The sequence below is a fragment of the Periplaneta americana genome, chromosome 6, assembly GCF_040183065.1.
Source record: "Periplaneta americana isolate PAMFEO1 chromosome 6, P.americana_PAMFEO1_priV1, whole genome shotgun sequence".
NCBI classification, from domain to species: Eukaryota; Metazoa; Arthropoda; class Insecta; order Blattodea; family Blattidae; genus Periplaneta; species Periplaneta americana.
The window spans coordinates 98,781,897-98,799,226 of NC_091122.1; the positions used below are offsets into that span (position 1 = coordinate 98,781,897).

The 17,330-nt window shown below is 35.6% G+C and overlaps 1 protein-coding gene across 6 annotated transcripts in view; it reads right to left on the bottom strand.

The window, feature by feature from the left end:
- The window catches only part of Pkg21D (Protein kinase, cGMP-dependent at 21D), a 559,173-nt gene that overhangs the window by 30,746 nt on the left and 511,097 nt on the right, over window positions 1-17,330 (bottom strand). For all 6 annotated transcript variants that reach the window (XM_069828544.1, XM_069828548.1, XM_069828547.1 and 3 more), the window contains 3 exons: window positions 14,410-14,552; window positions 10,520-10,657; window positions 2,720-2,889 (listed from right to left, as the gene is read on the bottom strand). In XM_069828544.1, coding sequence (XP_069684645.1) covers window positions 2,720-2,889; window positions 10,520-10,657; window positions 14,410-14,552 — 451 coding nt within the window. The remainder of the gene's footprint in view (window positions 1-2,719; window positions 2,890-10,519; window positions 10,658-14,409; window positions 14,553-17,330) is intronic.

The following is a 17,330-nucleotide window of genomic DNA, read 5'->3' on the forward strand; positions in this document are numbered from 1 at the left end:
TCTTCAATAATGACAGATATAAATTAATGTACACTGAAAAATTATACACACACAATGGAAGAATCACGAATTTCGAAGATTTCAGCTGCATATATTGGCTACAAAGCATTAGCTATTACAAAAGAACAATTTTCTGCATGCATCTCTGTTTTCAAATTGTAAATTCAAAGTACTCCGATTTCAAATTGGAAATTCAAAGTACAAAAACCTTGAATGAAAAATAATCTGTTCTTTATTAAAAATCGTTGCTTGCTTCTCCATGGAGATTCATATAATGAGGCCCAATCTTCCTGGTTCTGGGTATCTTCTAGGTACCACCTCTCTGACCCGTCATTCGAAATTCCATTATCATCTTCGTAATTTCACCATTTGACAATTTACTGGTAGGTATATTTCTTTCTTAAATTTTATAATTTTTACTTCATCACGTAGAACTTTATTGTAATTATTGTTTTCTTTTGTAAAATGTTCACTTCAGATTTTCGCTGAAGATATTTCGTATTAGTCTGTTCTCGATTCTGTAGCATAGATCAATATTGGTCTTATATATCCTTATATATTGTAATCCTCCTGCCAGAAGACAAATTTATAGCCTAGCATGGCCTATCGTATGAAGCCACTTACACATCCAAGAGACGTGATGTCTATTAAGTTTCTTTTTTTAATCTGTTTTAGTAAATTTTGTCTTAGAGAATATTTTAGTACTAATATAGCTATCATCACTACTTCCTTACACCTGGACGGTATCTTGAATGTTGTCTTGCATTCTGTTTTGAGATGGAGACTAATACAATGAAATTAGGAGTTTGCTTTTATAAACCTCATTCCTTAATTTAACTTTATACATAACTGTGAATGCATCTTGTATCACTTGGAAAGCATTCCAAAAGTGGTTTACAAATTAAGTACGTATAAATCTGCTGTGTCTGGTAAGTGAATTTTTGGATCCGAATCTCAAGACTTTATACTTTTTCCCAAATTAAAGGAAAAAGAAACTGAGATATCCGAATGCGATACACTATATGCAGGTGTACAAAGTGTCAATTATACAGTAGATTAAATCATTAGAAGGATTTTGTGTAGTCTGTAAATAAAGATGATGTTCCGTGTTTAGAGTTTCTGGAATGAGAGCATATTTTTTAAAATCCAAGGGTTGTATACAGGGAAAACGATTAACCCTAGGATGCATGACAGTTAGAATAATGCATAACGGAGGTCCCTAAGACCCCTTGTGTAATTAATGGAGTAAATATGAATTTTCTTCTCTTGGGACTATGAAAAACTTAAATAGTCAACATGTTTATTAAATAGCAATGTCTAATCCAAAATGAAACAATAAATGTATTCATTCATTCATTCATTCATAGTGTTCTGCCGAAGGGCAAGTCTTTCACTGCAAATCCAGCTTTCTTCAGTATTTCCTATTTTCTCACTTCCTCTTTGTCTCTTCATATGATCCATGTATCTTAATGTTGTCTATCATAAATGTATTAATCAATTAAATAGTAAAAAGTCAATAAATATGCTCATCTTTTAGACAATTATATCTTTATCCCCTTTGCTGTGGAGATCTTCGGTCCTTGGAGTCATAACGCTAAAGTTTTGGTATCTCAAATCGGCCAAATTCTGAACTCCATTACTGGTGATCGCCGTTGCACTACTTATTTGCGTCAACGCTCAAGTATTGCTATTCAACGCGGAAATGCAATGAGCGTTTTTGGTACTCTTCCCGAATCCAATCCTTTGGACGAACTCTTTCTTCTATAAAATTTATTAAGTATTCTGCGTGTAAATAATAATGAAAGATTCGTGGTTATTATAAACTAAATTATAAACTTATAAAAGGTTTTATTTACAATCAGTTGTCAATATACGGTATTAGGCAATATACTATCAATTTCTACCAAGGAAGTAACTATTGACATTTGTTATTTTCAACTGTGTAAATTATAATATAATACGCATGTCCTTTTACTTTAAAATACATTTTACATCTTTCTATTAATATTATATGATAAAAATGCCTTGTCATTACACTAATTTAAGTTCTTCAGAAAACTTCAGGTGGTGTTCTAAATTTTTTTTTATGTTTCAACAAAATAAAATTAGATTTTAATACATTATATAAAACTTAATTTGAATCATTTGAAATAATTTTTCTTGTATGAGTTTTTTCACTCTTTACAAAACACCGTTCACAGACCCTTACACTATGTTCATTACATATATTTATACTGCATTTGCAACATCCTTGGCATGTTTTTCTAATGATTTTATGTGGACACATATATCTCTTCTTAACAAACTTTGCATCGTGAACTATTCCTACATTAGAACGAATAGTACCAATCACAAAATCACATACAAAAAACTATAAACAAAAAATAAAAATGTTCCGGTTCTATAGGCCTATTAGTATGAAGGATGTGATATAGACACCTGCGAGTGTTAACGTAGTTGTTGCAGTTACTGTATTTACAGAAATACCGAAACACATACTGGTAAATGACAGTTCATTTTATAAAGGAAAATAAACGGAAGGTTGACAGCATACTGCAAACAGATTTATTTTATTTTACACGTAATTTAAATTGATTGAAAAGTTACTAAGGGTCCTGGGGATCCCCTAGGGTTAAGGACCACTGATATGGAGGAAGTAGTAACATAATGTAGGCTACATTTCATTTATTGAACGTTATTACATGTGTATGGTACTCACAACTTCCAGGACGTCGGCAATTTTGGCGAGGACGTCATTGCTGAGGTTGTGCAGCAATGGGACGCTTCTCAGGAAGTTGACGTTATCCTCCAGACGCTGAAGTCCAGTGCGCATCATGATCTGCTGGAACACGCGTCGGTCCAGCACCCACACCTTCGCGTCCACCACCACTACCACACAGAACAAGAAAGATGGCTGAAACTTCAATCGAAATAGATTACATTCGCTAATTACCTACTAATAAACCATATTATCTTCTACTTGTGTGAGAGATTTCGCAGCAATTCTACCCTGATAAATTTAATCCCATGGTTTTTCTAGCATTTTTACGTGCATCTTTTCTGTTTTTCAGTGTGATCTTATTTCGATAAAAGGTGATATCGTACGAGGTATAGTTGAGGAGGTGAGATCTAGCATGTGAGGTATGCGAGAGGGAAAAGAATGAGCTATCAGAAAGAGAGTTTGTTTCATGATGGTTAATATTGTACGAATCTATCGACATGGAACTTCATCTCAGACTAAAACATATCTTCCGCCTCCATACCCATTGGTGATATAGCCACGGCACATGATAAAGTCACAGGACAGGTCTTGCCTCCTCTACTGTACGTATGCTTCATAGATAGTAAATATTTACATTGTCTTTTGAAGTAAATTATTTGAGTAATAAGTATAATTTGAGACTTTACATTGAAAATTCCCTAAAACCTAGCACTAAACTTGAGGACATTGTTAATTTGTAATATCTTATTTAATTTGGCATTAATGCAAATGAACTAAGTGAGGAGTACATTGCTTATTAACATTTTAAGTAGCGATATATTAAACTGTATTAAATAGATCAGTACTGGTAGTGTGCCGAAACTATGAATTTGTAGCTAAGGCAAAGTTCTACATATCTTTGTAAATATACTACAATAACATCTACTCAGATCTAGAAGATCGAAACTTTAAGCTGTCAGTCCCAAGAACATGTTTCTAATCTGGGAAAATATTTCGAAGAACAAATATACAGTGTTTTCTTTGTTCTGTGATATTTGTTGCTATCGTACTATCAGAAAGGAGAGCATTATATTGCAGTAACAAATGTTAATAGCCTCCCTATGGATATAAAATATCAAACTCAAAATATAAGATTATTTAGGACAAAATTGAAGTAGTACCTAATTTCTTACACCTTCTAAAGGGTGCGGCAAAACATCCTCCCTCATTTAAAGTTTAAATAAAATGGATCAAAATAAGGAAACTTTATTAATATGAATGGTATCTAAACAGAGGGAATTTTTCATTTTTTGAATAATGTGTCTCTCAAGTGGTGTCTTTCACTATCAATGCATTGTTGAATGCGACTTCAGAAATTCAGCATCACTCTAACTAGCATTTCTTGAGGAATAAGACCAATTTCTTCCTATATTGCATTTCTTAGGTCTGGCAAAGTCCTCGGCCGATGTTTGAACACCTCAGCCTTAAGATGCCCCCATAGGAAAAAATCGCAGGGTGCAAGGTCTGGTGATAGTGCTGGCCAGGGGACGTCGCCACGTGAAGAAATTAAACGTCCGGGAAACATCTGTCTCAGGACTTTAAGAGAAATCTGACCTGTGTGAGAGATGGCTCCATCCTGCTAAAACCATACCTGGTCAATCTGCAGCGCATTGAGTCTTGGTGCCAAAAAATTGTTGATCATAAAAGTGTACCGCTGAGAGTTTACTGTCACAGTAGGACCATCGTCTTCAAAAAAGTAAGGACCAAGTATCCCGACTCTTTCAACCGTGCACCATACAGTAACATGGTCGTTATGTAGAGGTTTTTGATGAAGTTCACGAGGGTTCTGTCTACTACAATATCGGAAATTTTGATGATTCACGCATCCTGATAAGTGAAAATGTGCTTCATCACAAAAGAACCACACCATCTTCAGGCACATTTTGAAGGATGTTTGCACATGACCCCACACGATTTTCATAACCACGTTCAAACAATTCTTGAACAATGACCATCTTGTGGGGATGAAATCGCAAGTCAAGGTGCAAAATTCGACGCACACTCCGATCAGATAACTGAAGAGCTCTAGCGTGTTTTCGAGCAGATCTCTTTGGAGACTGCTGAAATGAACGCCTGACTGCATGAATGTTTTCCGGACTTCGAATGCTGCATGGCCTTCCTCCTCCCTTTTTAATCAAGTCACCACTTGCTCTAAAGTTTCATAGCCACAAGTTAATGCTTTTCCGATCTGGAACTGCTCATGAGGTAGAAACTGAAAGTGTCTCCGAATAGCAAGCTGGGCAGCGACAACGGAATGGCAATGCATGTAAACCTAAATCTCCCACTGTTTAGATACCATCCGTATTAATACAGGTTCCTTATTTTGATACATCTGTTTTTTATTTAAACTTTAAAGTAGGGAGAATGTTTTGCCGCACTCTTTATTATGTAGATGAATTTATGACGTTCAACAATGCTGCATGATTATTTTTGTCTTGTATTGAGTATCGATAATAGCCCTTTGTGTTGTATTATATAGCATTTTACATTAAGAAAAAAGCATTGGTTTTATGGATCTTGTCTAGTACATTGTAGAAGCTATGTGGTAGGTAGGCGTTTCTATGGAACTGTTCATTTGATGGAACAGCCCCATATACTCAATGATTTTTTTTTTAATGTGGAATCCTCTATACCAGGGGTCGTCAGCACAGAGCACGCTGGGACTAGCATCTCTTACTCGTGGAAAACGCAGTGCACCATGCACATTTCAGCGAGTGCTGACGACCACTGCTCTATACTATATTGTAAAACTCTTTTGTAATTAAGATTTTGTAGTATACCTGACATCATCAAACCTGACCTCATATCCAGGCCTTGTACACTGGTTTCTGACAAATATTATTATTATTATTATTATTATTATTATTATTATATTATTAAGATTTTTTGATATGTTCCATATTCTAGCTGTGAAGCGATGTACGGATACCATGGAATGTAAATAAATACAATACAATACAATGTTCTTCATTAGAAGAGTCGCTGTGAAAGGAATTAAAATATAAAATTATCAACATTCTCATGTTTCTTATCTATGCAGCAGACTACGTAAAACAATTTATAAATTTATTCTTCGCTGTATTTTACCAATAAGTATCTTGTATACAGTTTATTTAGCTCTTTTTCAGTCCACCATCCAATATGGCATTATTGCATGGGGTGGAACTTTAAACATTTCTTTAGATGATCTAAATCTTTTACAAAAAAGAATAGTTAAAATATTATTTAGAAAAACCTATTGATTACCCATCTAAATTAATCTTTCACGAATTTAAAGTCTTTAAAATTGAACAATTATACAATTACATATTACTGAAGTATTATCACAAAAATCGTAAAGATTATAAACCCCTACATACTCTTAAGAGAGCAAATTTTTTTCACAACTGCAGGTTTAAAACACAGTATTAGTTTAGGTCCAAGATTATATAACTCCATAATTAAAATGCATCCTGAATTTTCAACACTTTCTGTTTTAATTTCAATAAAAAAATTAAATATGTACTTATTAATGATACTTAAATTTATATTACATATTATTTTTTTCCATGTTCTTATTTGTTTTTTGTTTTGTAAAGTAATAATAATAGTAATAATAATAATAATAATAATAATAATAATAATAATAATAATAATTTATTTATTTATTTAACCTGGCAGAGTATAATATAATATTATTTGTGTGTGTTAATTTTTGTATTTCTGTATTATAATGGAACTATAACCGAACATGAGCTTTGCTCATACAGTGTTCCTAAGTTTTTTATGCTTTGTATAACTTAGTATAAATAAATAAAATATAATATATCCACAAAACTTTAATGAATCATCAACTGTCCTTAGGGCCCTTGATTAAAACAATCTGCAAGTAAGATTTCAAATTGCTGCTGTGAAAGTTAATCTTACAACTCACAACATAATAAATATTCCACATACGATTTGCCTGCGAGAACTGACAATGACTTGTTCTGACCAGTTCCACAATTAAAATAATAATTCCCAGTGATTTGTGTATTGTATTGTATTTATTAACATTCCAGGCATTCATACATTGCTTCACAGCTAGAATATGGAACAAGTCAAAAAACTTAATACTACGAGGCGTGTTCTTAAAGTAAGTTCCAAAAGGGTGTAGTAAGTAAACGGGAAGATATTTACAAACCATTTTTGTTGCATTATATTCCCCACACTTCCAATTACTTCTCAACATAATCTCCACCATTATTGAGCCATTTATCGAGTCGTGGCACAAGTTTTTCTATCCCCTCATTGTAGAATTTGCCCGCCTGCGATGCAAACCACTCCCGCACTGCTGTTTTCACTTCATCGTCGCCATCAAAACATTGACCACTGAGGAACTTCTTGAGGTGCAAAAAGAGATGAAAGTCACTCGGAGCCAAATCCGGGCTGTAGGGGGAGGGGAGGGGGGTTGGTCAATTTGTTCCCAGCCAAATTTCGAGATGAGATTTTGAGTGTCACGAGCTGTGTGTGGCCAAGCGTTGTCATGAAGCAAGACAACTCCGTCGGTCAGCATCCCACGTCTCTTGTTCTGAATTGCACGAAAGAGCTTCTTCAAGGTCTGACAATAGGTTTCTCTATTAATGGTTTCATCCCGAGGCAAGAATTCGATGAGTAGGACTCCTTTTCTGTCCAAAAAAACAGTGCACATGATCTTGCGTGTTGACACGGTTTGTTTGAATTTCTTTTTCCTTGGCGATGCAGTGTGCCTCCATTCCATGGACTGCTGCTTCGATTCAGGTGTCATGTGAGACACCCACGTCTCGTCACCTGTCACGATATGGTCAAGAAACTCATCGCCTTGCTCACTGTAACGTGTGAGAAAGCTCAATGTACTGGAAGCTCGTTTGGTTTTGTGTTCCTCGGTGAGCATCTTGGGTACCCATTGTGAGCACAATTTTCGATATCGTAATCAATCTGTCACAATTTTGTAGAGAACACTCCGTGACATTTGTGGAAAATTCAAGGAAAGCAAAGAAATTGTGAACCTCCTGTCCTCATAAATTTTTTCATCGACAGCACGCACCAAATTATCATTGATCAAAGATGGCTGACTGGTACGCTGCTCGTCATGCACAGAGACGTGGTCCTCGTTGAACTTCCTAACCCATATCCTGACCATTCCATCACTAATGGCATCATCACCATACACCTCACAAAGTTGACGATGAATGTCAGCTGGTTTGATGTTTCTCGCATTCAAGATACGGATAACAGACCCCATCTCACAGTCGGCGGGGTGCTCGATCACTTTAAACATTTCAACTGATCATAACTAACCACACACACGGACTGAAGCTCTGAAACTGCATGCACAGCTTGCCTGAGGACTGAAGAAGAAAACACGCATGTGCAAAATAACGATTGCAGCGATGCGATGGCTAAAATTGAAAACGGAACTTACTTGAAGAACACGCCTCGTATTATAAAGTCTTGATTTATAGTCATAGTCTAGATAAAATATATACAGACGAGGTTTACAATATAGTCTACTAGTACAACACAAAGTTTTAGTACCAGTATCAATTTCATGAAGGATTACTGAATGTCATGAATTCACCTACAGAATAGAAGGCGTGAGAAATTAGGTACTTCTTTAATTTGGCCCTAAATAATCTTGTGTTTTGAGTTTCATTTTTTATATCAATAGGGAGGCTATTAAAAATTTTTACTGCCATATAACGCACTCTTTTTTGATAGCACAATAGACTTGCCGATGGAGTATGAAAGTCATTTTTTTGACGTGTATTTATGCTATGAACTGTTGCATTAGTTACAAAGTTTTCACGATTACATACGAGGAAGATTATTAATGAAAAAATATATGATAAGCCATGGCATTATTTGTAGTTTTTTTTAAATAGTCCTATACTATTCCCTAGATTTCGCACCTACTATGTATTATTCTAATTACTCTTTTTTGTAATAGGAATATACTGTCACTATCTGTGGAATTTCCTCAGAATATTCTTCCAAAACTCATTACCGAGTGGAAGTGTGCAAAGTATATTGTTTTTAAGGTATTGATATTTACTATCTTTTGCATAGATCTAATAGCAAAACATGCTGAATTTAGTTTGGGAGTAATTTCTTTAATATGATTTTTCCAATTTAACACATTATCGATTTTTAAGTCAAGAAATTTGGTTGTTGTTGTTTATAATAGGGATCTATTGTTAATTATTGGGCTTGAAGTTTGCGAGGTTGAATTTGGACAGGACTTAAACTGAATTATGTTAGTTTTGTTACAATTTAATACTAATTTATTGACTGAGAACCAGTCACATATTTTGAAGAGAATTTCTTCTGTTGAAGATTGGAATGTGTTGGAGTTATTGGCTGTAATTACTATACTTGTGTCATCTGCAAATAATATGGGATGACCTACATCTTTTATTAGGGGGGCCAGATCATTTATGAACACTAGAAAAAGTAGGGGACCTAATATTGATCCTTGAGGAATTCCATTATTAATAGTTCTCCATGTCGAGGTAGATTTCATAATTGTATTGATTTCGACTTTCTGTTCCCTATCTATGAGATATGAGTGAAACCATTGGTGTGCAACGCCTTTAATTCCATAATAATCTAATTTGTCTAGCAGCATTTTATGATTTATACAGTCAAATGCTTTGGATAAATCACAGAAAATCCCTCCAACTTGTAATTTTTTATTAACTGCCTCCAGAATTTTGTCAGTTAAACTAAATGTTACATTTTCCGTGCCTTTATTTTTCCTAAATGCAAATTGTTCTGGGACTAAAATGTTGTATCTTTTTTAGATGATGATACAATCTTTTATACATTACTTTTTCAAAGATTTTGGAGAAAACTGATAGAAGAACTGGTCTGTAATTTTCTGGAGACGTTGTTTCTCTCTTTTTGAAGATAGGAATAACCACTGAATATTTTAATCTCTCGGGGAATATACCATTGAACATTGAATAGTTACATAAATAACTTAGTGGCCCAGCTATAATATGTAAACTCGCTTTTAATATTTTACTTGTTATTTCATCATATCCGGAGGAGTTTTTTGACTTTAGATTTTTTATAATTGCAATTATTTCTTGTTTGTTTGTTGCAAATATTTGAATACTTGGAAATTTTGTCGGAAAATATTGTGTTACAGAATCTAAACTGTTAGTAACATTATCTTGGGGGATGTTGAGGGTATCAGTTATGGTAAGAAAATATTTGTTAAATACCGGTATATTTGCAATTTCATTTTGGTCTGACATTTTTGTATTGTTACATATAAGGATATAGTTTGTTACCGGTACTTTACTTTTTGATCGTCCACTTTCCTTTTCAATTACGTTCCAAGTTGTTTTGATTTTATTATCAGAGTTTTGTATTGTTGTATTATGGTGTAATTCTTTAGCTTTTTGGATTACTTTGTGTAATATTTTTTAATAATTTTTATAGTATTGTTTTAAGTTTGTATACCGGTAATTACTACTTCTGCTCTCTTGGTTTTGCATGAGATTTTAATACCTTGTGTAATCCATCTATTGTTGCATACCGTTTCATTTTTATACCTTACAGGAAAACTGGATTAAAAAATATTTAGAAATGTTTTATGAAACTCGTTGAATTTACTGTTCATATCACTTTGACTGTATACTGACGCCCATGTTTCATTTTTAAGATTTATTTCAAAATTATTTAATGATTCCCTGTTTATATTTCTAAATCTTACTTTAGTTGGCTTTTTGATGATGTGTTACAGTCTCTTACCTCTAATGGAAGCTGTTCGTGTGCAGTTGTAGAGGATGGCCAGTTCGCCGAATGCCTTGCCTGGTCCCATTCTTCCCAACACTTTTCCTTCTTTTATCACTTCAAACTCTCCCTCAGAAGACACGTACAAATGCGAACCTGGGAATAAACAAATCACATTTTTAGTATGACAAATGCTATGGAAAAATTGTTCTCTGTGGTGTAGTGGTTATAATGGTTTTGCTGGACGAATTATCGTGAGTGTGAACTCTGCCCAGGATGTAACATCTTTGGCCCAGGACAGTTATATTTCAGACAAAAAATCCAAAGGATGTCTTTTTTTTACAGGATGAAAGTAACACCAGGATTCTTATCTCACACAAAATTTACAGGATATAAAGTGATCTTATGACAGCTGTGAACAATATATTCAAAATCTCGTCATCCTCCTACAGTTCGTATTTTATGATGCAGGCGGCTGTATCTACTAATCTGCAATAGTGTAATCTGGTATATAATGTGAAACTTCTTATTTTAGTCTATAGGAGAATTTTCATTTATCAGCAGAGGCGGATTTGAAACTTTGGCTGTTGTAGTCTATAAAGTGCAAGCCGCGCTTTCTGTAGTCTCTAGTCTACTTAAGCTATTAGCAAATTCGCCTCTGTCTACTATCCCATCATAAAACATAGTATCTCAGATACATGTAGATGCCTCCATCTCGGAAACATATTTAATTTCCGCCAGACTAGCACAATAAAATTAAGTAAGTTTTCGGTTGAACATATGTTTTGGAGATACTGGAAATCAATGAATCAATCATCTAACTATTGCAATGGGACAACAAATACTAGAGCATTATATAAATAGATTAATATAGGTTTAGATGCAAACAGAGCGAAAGTACATAGCTAAGGAAGTATAGATACGGAGAATGACTCATAAATGTTGAAAGCGGACAAACATTTATCCACACACACATATGTAATTGAAAGTAAAACACTTGAATATTTTTGTGTTGTGCAACAGTAATTAAAATTTGACAACTATAAGCTATACACTGATTTTAATATTGTGACAGCGACGTGAGATTCGAACTCACGACCAGCGTCCCGCAAGAGAGAAGATCGCGCGGAGCACTTTGGGATGGCGTGCGGCGGAGAGGGGAAAGGGCCAAAGCGGCGAGAGAGTGGAGAGAGAGTGCGCGCGCATCTGGTGCTGGTAGAGAGGAGAGGGCTCTGGATTTTTCTGGAGTGCCATCTCTAGAGACGCGTGGAACTTTCGAGGCTACGTCGCTGTGGTTATAAATTACGGTCGCGAAGGAACGACAGAGTTTTCAGTTATTCAGTCAGTGAGTAAGCCAGAGCAAGCAAGCCAGTCAAGCAAACCGGAGTTCGACTCGAGTGTGCGTCCGCATCTGCGTCAGCATCCGAAGGCCTGAGTTCGAGTGCAGTGGACCGCAGTTGGAGGGACCTGAGTTCGAGTGCAGTACACGCAGTTGGAAGGACCCGAGTTCGAGTACAGTGAACTGTCTCTGAAGGTCTGTGGTTCGAGATACCGTGAACTCGAGTGACTGAGATAGAAGAACTGTGAACTGAGAACTGGTAGTTCTGATTTGTAAATAGTGCTTTGTAAATATTAGTTAAGATTAACAGTTCATTGTTGTGCGTAATAGTCCAAGTAAATTGTCATTGTCGTCGGTGGAGTGCTATAACGAATACTGTGTTGAGTGAAGATCCAATTGTTGACGAGAGCGTTTAAGGTGAATTGTAGAGACGAATAAATTACATTGTTGTTACTAATAAAATTCACAATATGTTAATAATTAATAGATGTATGACGATGTAACCCCTATTTAGTTTACATACTTATGGTAGATATTCGATTCTTTGAAGTTGTGTTTAGGAACCGGGAAATGGTTGGTAATTTAATGTAAGACGTAAAAATGTACAAGGAAATTTTATCTTCGGAGGCAATGCACTTTTGTTCTCAATATCTTATTACCTGTAAAAAAAAATAGACATTTTCAGATTAAAATGGTACCAATCATGAATCCTAAAGGCCTAACTACTAAATACGTAACATTTCATACAAGCAAAATTGCGTAGAAGACAAGTATGATTAACGCATCACATTTTAAAGCTCGGAGCGAGCATGACTTCAAGAGGACCTAAAATTCTGATAACATTAATGGCCACATCATATAGACTAGGCTATAGCTATTGCCTGTAATGGAAGCATGACTGGAGAACTCCGAAATAAAATGTTAACAAATAAACTGTGTAAAGAAATAAAATTATGTAAATATTCCGCATAAGAAATCAATATATCACATAATGGGGACCAAGTGACTTGAAGCTGTCAACATGACGTACCCGTATTGATCACGCAACAGTGTGACTCTACTGTGAAAGCTCTAATTCCACAGTCTCTGTATGTGTGACTAGCAAAGGTTCACAAATTTCAATTTGCAAGATTACGAGACTGAAAATGTGGTAAATTATTCTAGAAAGTGAAAGCTGATTATGATAGTCTTAACCAAATTATTAGAAACTGGATGACATGGTGATAAATGACAGAATAACAATCCGAGACTGATACTAAGTAACAATAAGTTGAACGAAAGATGCAAATGTATTATTTTTATATAATCGTATTACATTGTGCAGTTTGCCAATGGTTTTCCTTACTCCAGTTTTTGCAACTAGGTGAGGCTAACATTGTCAGAAAGGAACCAAGCCACAAAGTTACAGAAACTGAGACAACTATCTAATTTCCTTCTATATTCAAAATGTACAGCAAAGTCCGTATAGGCCAGATTCTGATGTTTTTTCAATTCACTGCGGGCTAAAGCAAGGAGAGGCATTATCACCTTTACTTCTTAACTTTGCTTTGGAATACCGGTATGCCATTAGAATATGACAGGGTCTGGAACTGAACGGGTTACATCAGCTGCTTGTTTATGCGGATGACGTGAATATGTTAGGAGAAAATCCACAAACTATTAGGAAAAACACTAGAATTTTACTTGGAGCAAGTAAAGAAATAGGTTTGGAAGTAAATCCCGAAAAGATAAAGTACTGGTATATGATTCTGTCTCGTGACTAGAATATTGTACGAAATGGAAATATAAAAATTGGAAATTTATGCTTTGAAAATGTGAAAAAGTTCAAATATCTTGAAGAAACAGTAACAAACATAAATGACATTCGAGAGAAAATTAAACGCAGAATAAATTGGGAAATGCCTGTTATTATTCGGTTGAGAAGCTTTTGTCATTCAGTTTGCTCTCAAAAAAACTGAAAGTTAGAATTTATAAAACAGTTATATTATCGGTTGTTCTGATAGTTGTGAAACTTGGACTCTCACTTTGAGAGAGGAACATAGAGACTAAGAGTGTTCGAGAATAATGTGCTTAGGAAAATATTTGGGGCTAAGAGGGAAGAATTTACAGGAGAATGGAGGAAGTTACACAATGTAGAACTGCACGCATTATATTCTTCATCTGACATAATTAGGAATATTAAATCCAGACGTTTGAGACTGGCAGAGCATGTAACATGTATGGGCGAATCCAGAAATTCATATAGAGTGTTAGTTGGGAGGCCGGAGGAAAAAAGACCTTTGGGAAGGCCGAGACGTACATGGGTGGATAATATAAAAATAGATTTGAGGGAGGTGGGATATGATGGTAGAAACTGGATTCATCTTGCTCAGGATATGGACCGATGGCGGGCTTATGTGAGGGCGGCAATGAACCTCTGGGCTCCTTAAAAGCTATAAGTAAGTAAGTATAATCATTACATATTCTAAACACATTTCTATTGCAGGATTCGGCTTCGGCTGGCTGGTTGGTTGATAATAGCAAGATCATATTTAGCTCAGGATCCTTACAAGTAGCAAGCGTCACCAACCTGCCTCTCCTTCTCGAACTACATAGCTGCCTCTTGCATACTCCAGCGGGTACATAGAGTCCACTATCTCTCGCACTTGGCTGGAGTCAAGGTTCTTCAAGAAATCGTTATCCATGACAGCATCCTTTATCAACTGCTTTGATCTGCAACAAGGGAAGTTTAATATGTTAATATCAAATTTCACTTTAATATGAGTATGTACATTACACTAATAAAAATAAAAAATAACAAATACAAGTCTTTTTACCACCTTAAAACTATGAGTCTAATGCCAATTTTAATTAGGGCTATATTAAATGTTATTAAATATATAAGTGTTCTGCCCAAGGGCAGGTCTTTCACTACAAACCCAGCTTTCTCCAATCTTTTCTACTTTCTGCCTTCCTCTTAATCTCCGCATATGATTCATATATCTTAATGTCGTCTATCATCTGATATCTTCTTCTGCCTCGAACTCTTCTCCCGTACACCATTCTTTCCAGTCCATCCTTGTGGATGGGCAGTTTCTTCTCAGCCAGTGACTCAACCAATTCCTTTTTCTCTTCCTGATCAATTTCAGCATTATTCTTTCTTCAGCCACTCTTTCCAACATAGCTTCGTTTCTTATTAAGTCTGTGCCATTTCACACACTCCATTCTTCTCCTTCACACACTCCATTCTTCTCCATATCCACATTTCAAAGCTTCTATTGCTTCTCTTCATTTCGTCGTAATAAATGTTATTAATGTCCTAAAAATGGGTCATTTTAATTATATATTTTAAACATAAGACTTTAAGAAATATTGTACATTTGGAATGATCCTCAGCTAATCATATCACAGTGTGAAAACAATAAAACAATAAAGCAACTGAAATTTTTATAAAAACGAATCGGCAGTGAATGGTGGTGATTTAAGAATATACTGCAATTCCGTACAAATAATGCGCTGGTAAGAGGTAATAAGAAAAAGTTAAGTTGATTTTAACTTTAATCGAAGCAAATGTTGAAAATGTTATCCACTTTTCCGGATGCAGGAATCACATAGGAGAAACATCTAGCAAACATTTTCATGGGAGCAGATAAAAAATTGATTTTTTTTTCTCTTCCACCATGTTAATAATGTCAAAACAAGTGCTTATACTCGTATAAATTTTGGTCACTCTAGCACAATTACGAGAGCCGTCCAGAAAGTAAGATTCCCTGGGACCGTTTACAGAAAGAAGACACAGTTTCATGGAACTATTTAGGCCTACTGGAACAGATATAACAATTGCTAACCTATTTTTCGACATAATTTCCCACCGGAAATGAGACATATTTCATGCCGTGGGATCAACAAAGAGGTGCAGATGGCTGTCACACACTGGTTCCGATCCCAGGCGGACTTCTACTACGACACAGAGATACAAAATTTGATCCCACGGTATGACATACGTCTCAGTTTTGGTAGAGAATGTGTTGAAAAACAGCTAAACAATTGCTGTAAATCTTTCCATGAAATTGTGTTTTCTTTCTATAAACGACCCCAGGGAAACTTACTTCCTGGCGACCCTCGTAATTCTGCTCGAGTGGCCAAAATTTGTATAACCATTGGTTTTGACTCTTTTATCTGCCCCCATGAGAATGCTTGCTTGTAAGTCCTAGAAAATTTTCACGCTGATTAGCAAAAGAATGTGACATGTCACAAAGATCAGCGTTAAGAAGACTGAAGGTGCTGCACTTTTATCATTATAGAGTGACAGTGGTTCATCAATTACAGCAAGGGGATCCAGCCACTCGTAACTTTTGAGTGAATGTCGCAATCTATTTATAACGGTACTGTTGACGGACGAAGTTAGTTCCAAGCGGATGTTCACTCTCACAATACATGGTACTGGGACACTGAAAATCCTCATTTAGTGCATGATCAGAAAGTGAATGTATGGTGTGGAATTACTGCACGCAGATAATTGGCGCCATTTTCTTTTATGATATAGTCAAGCCGCAACATACTATCTTCTTTGTTTGTAATGTTGACTGAAGATGGAAAACATATGCTTACCTCCAGCAGAATAACTCCATTGCACATACAGTCGCTATATCATTAGAAGCATTAGAAAAAGTGTTTGATGATCGCGTGATTAGTTGCGGGCAACCGTCAGCTCGTTCTCCAGATTTAAATATTTGTAATTTTTATCTCTGGGGGAATTTAAAACAGAAAATGTATGTGAACGATCCACACACTTTGAAGAGCTGGAGAATAAAACCAGGCGAGGGCTTGGTGAAATTACAAATAGAGAGTTGCAGAAGTAAACTACTAACTCTCCGAAGTGAAGTCAGAATCTACAAGACATTAATGAGGCCTGTGCTATATGTATCTGCAATGTGGGTTTTGAGTAAAGAGGACATAAAAAGACTTTGTGTTTTCGAAAGGAAAATTTTAAGGGCCAGTTATGGATCAGTTACAGTTAATGATGATTGGAAAGCTAGGTATAAGAATGATATATACAGTATGATTTGTACAGAGAGCCACATACTGTGACATTTATTAAAATTGGTCGTTTGCAATGAGCTGGACATGTAGTAAGGATGGAGGAAACAGGACTAGCGAAGAAATCTTTCTTATCTAATCCACGGGGTAGTAAACCTAGAGCAGCAAGGTCAATTTCTTCTACCTGTGGCAGTGGCTTCACCTATGGCTCCGTGGCAAGCCATGAAGCTACCAGCGCCTATCGAGGTCTGAACGTGAACTACTGTATACGGCGCAAGTGTTATTTATTCTGTTGACTCCGTGCTTAGTTATGTAATAGCGATGGCTCCGTGCGCATCTACATCAATTTGTTCGTCAAGTGGTATTAAATAATTTGATCCTGCTTGAAAAAAGCGTTCCTTATATTAGAATTTTGGCACATACAGTAAATGTTTGTTATGTAATCAAACATTACAAGTAAAAAAATAAGCT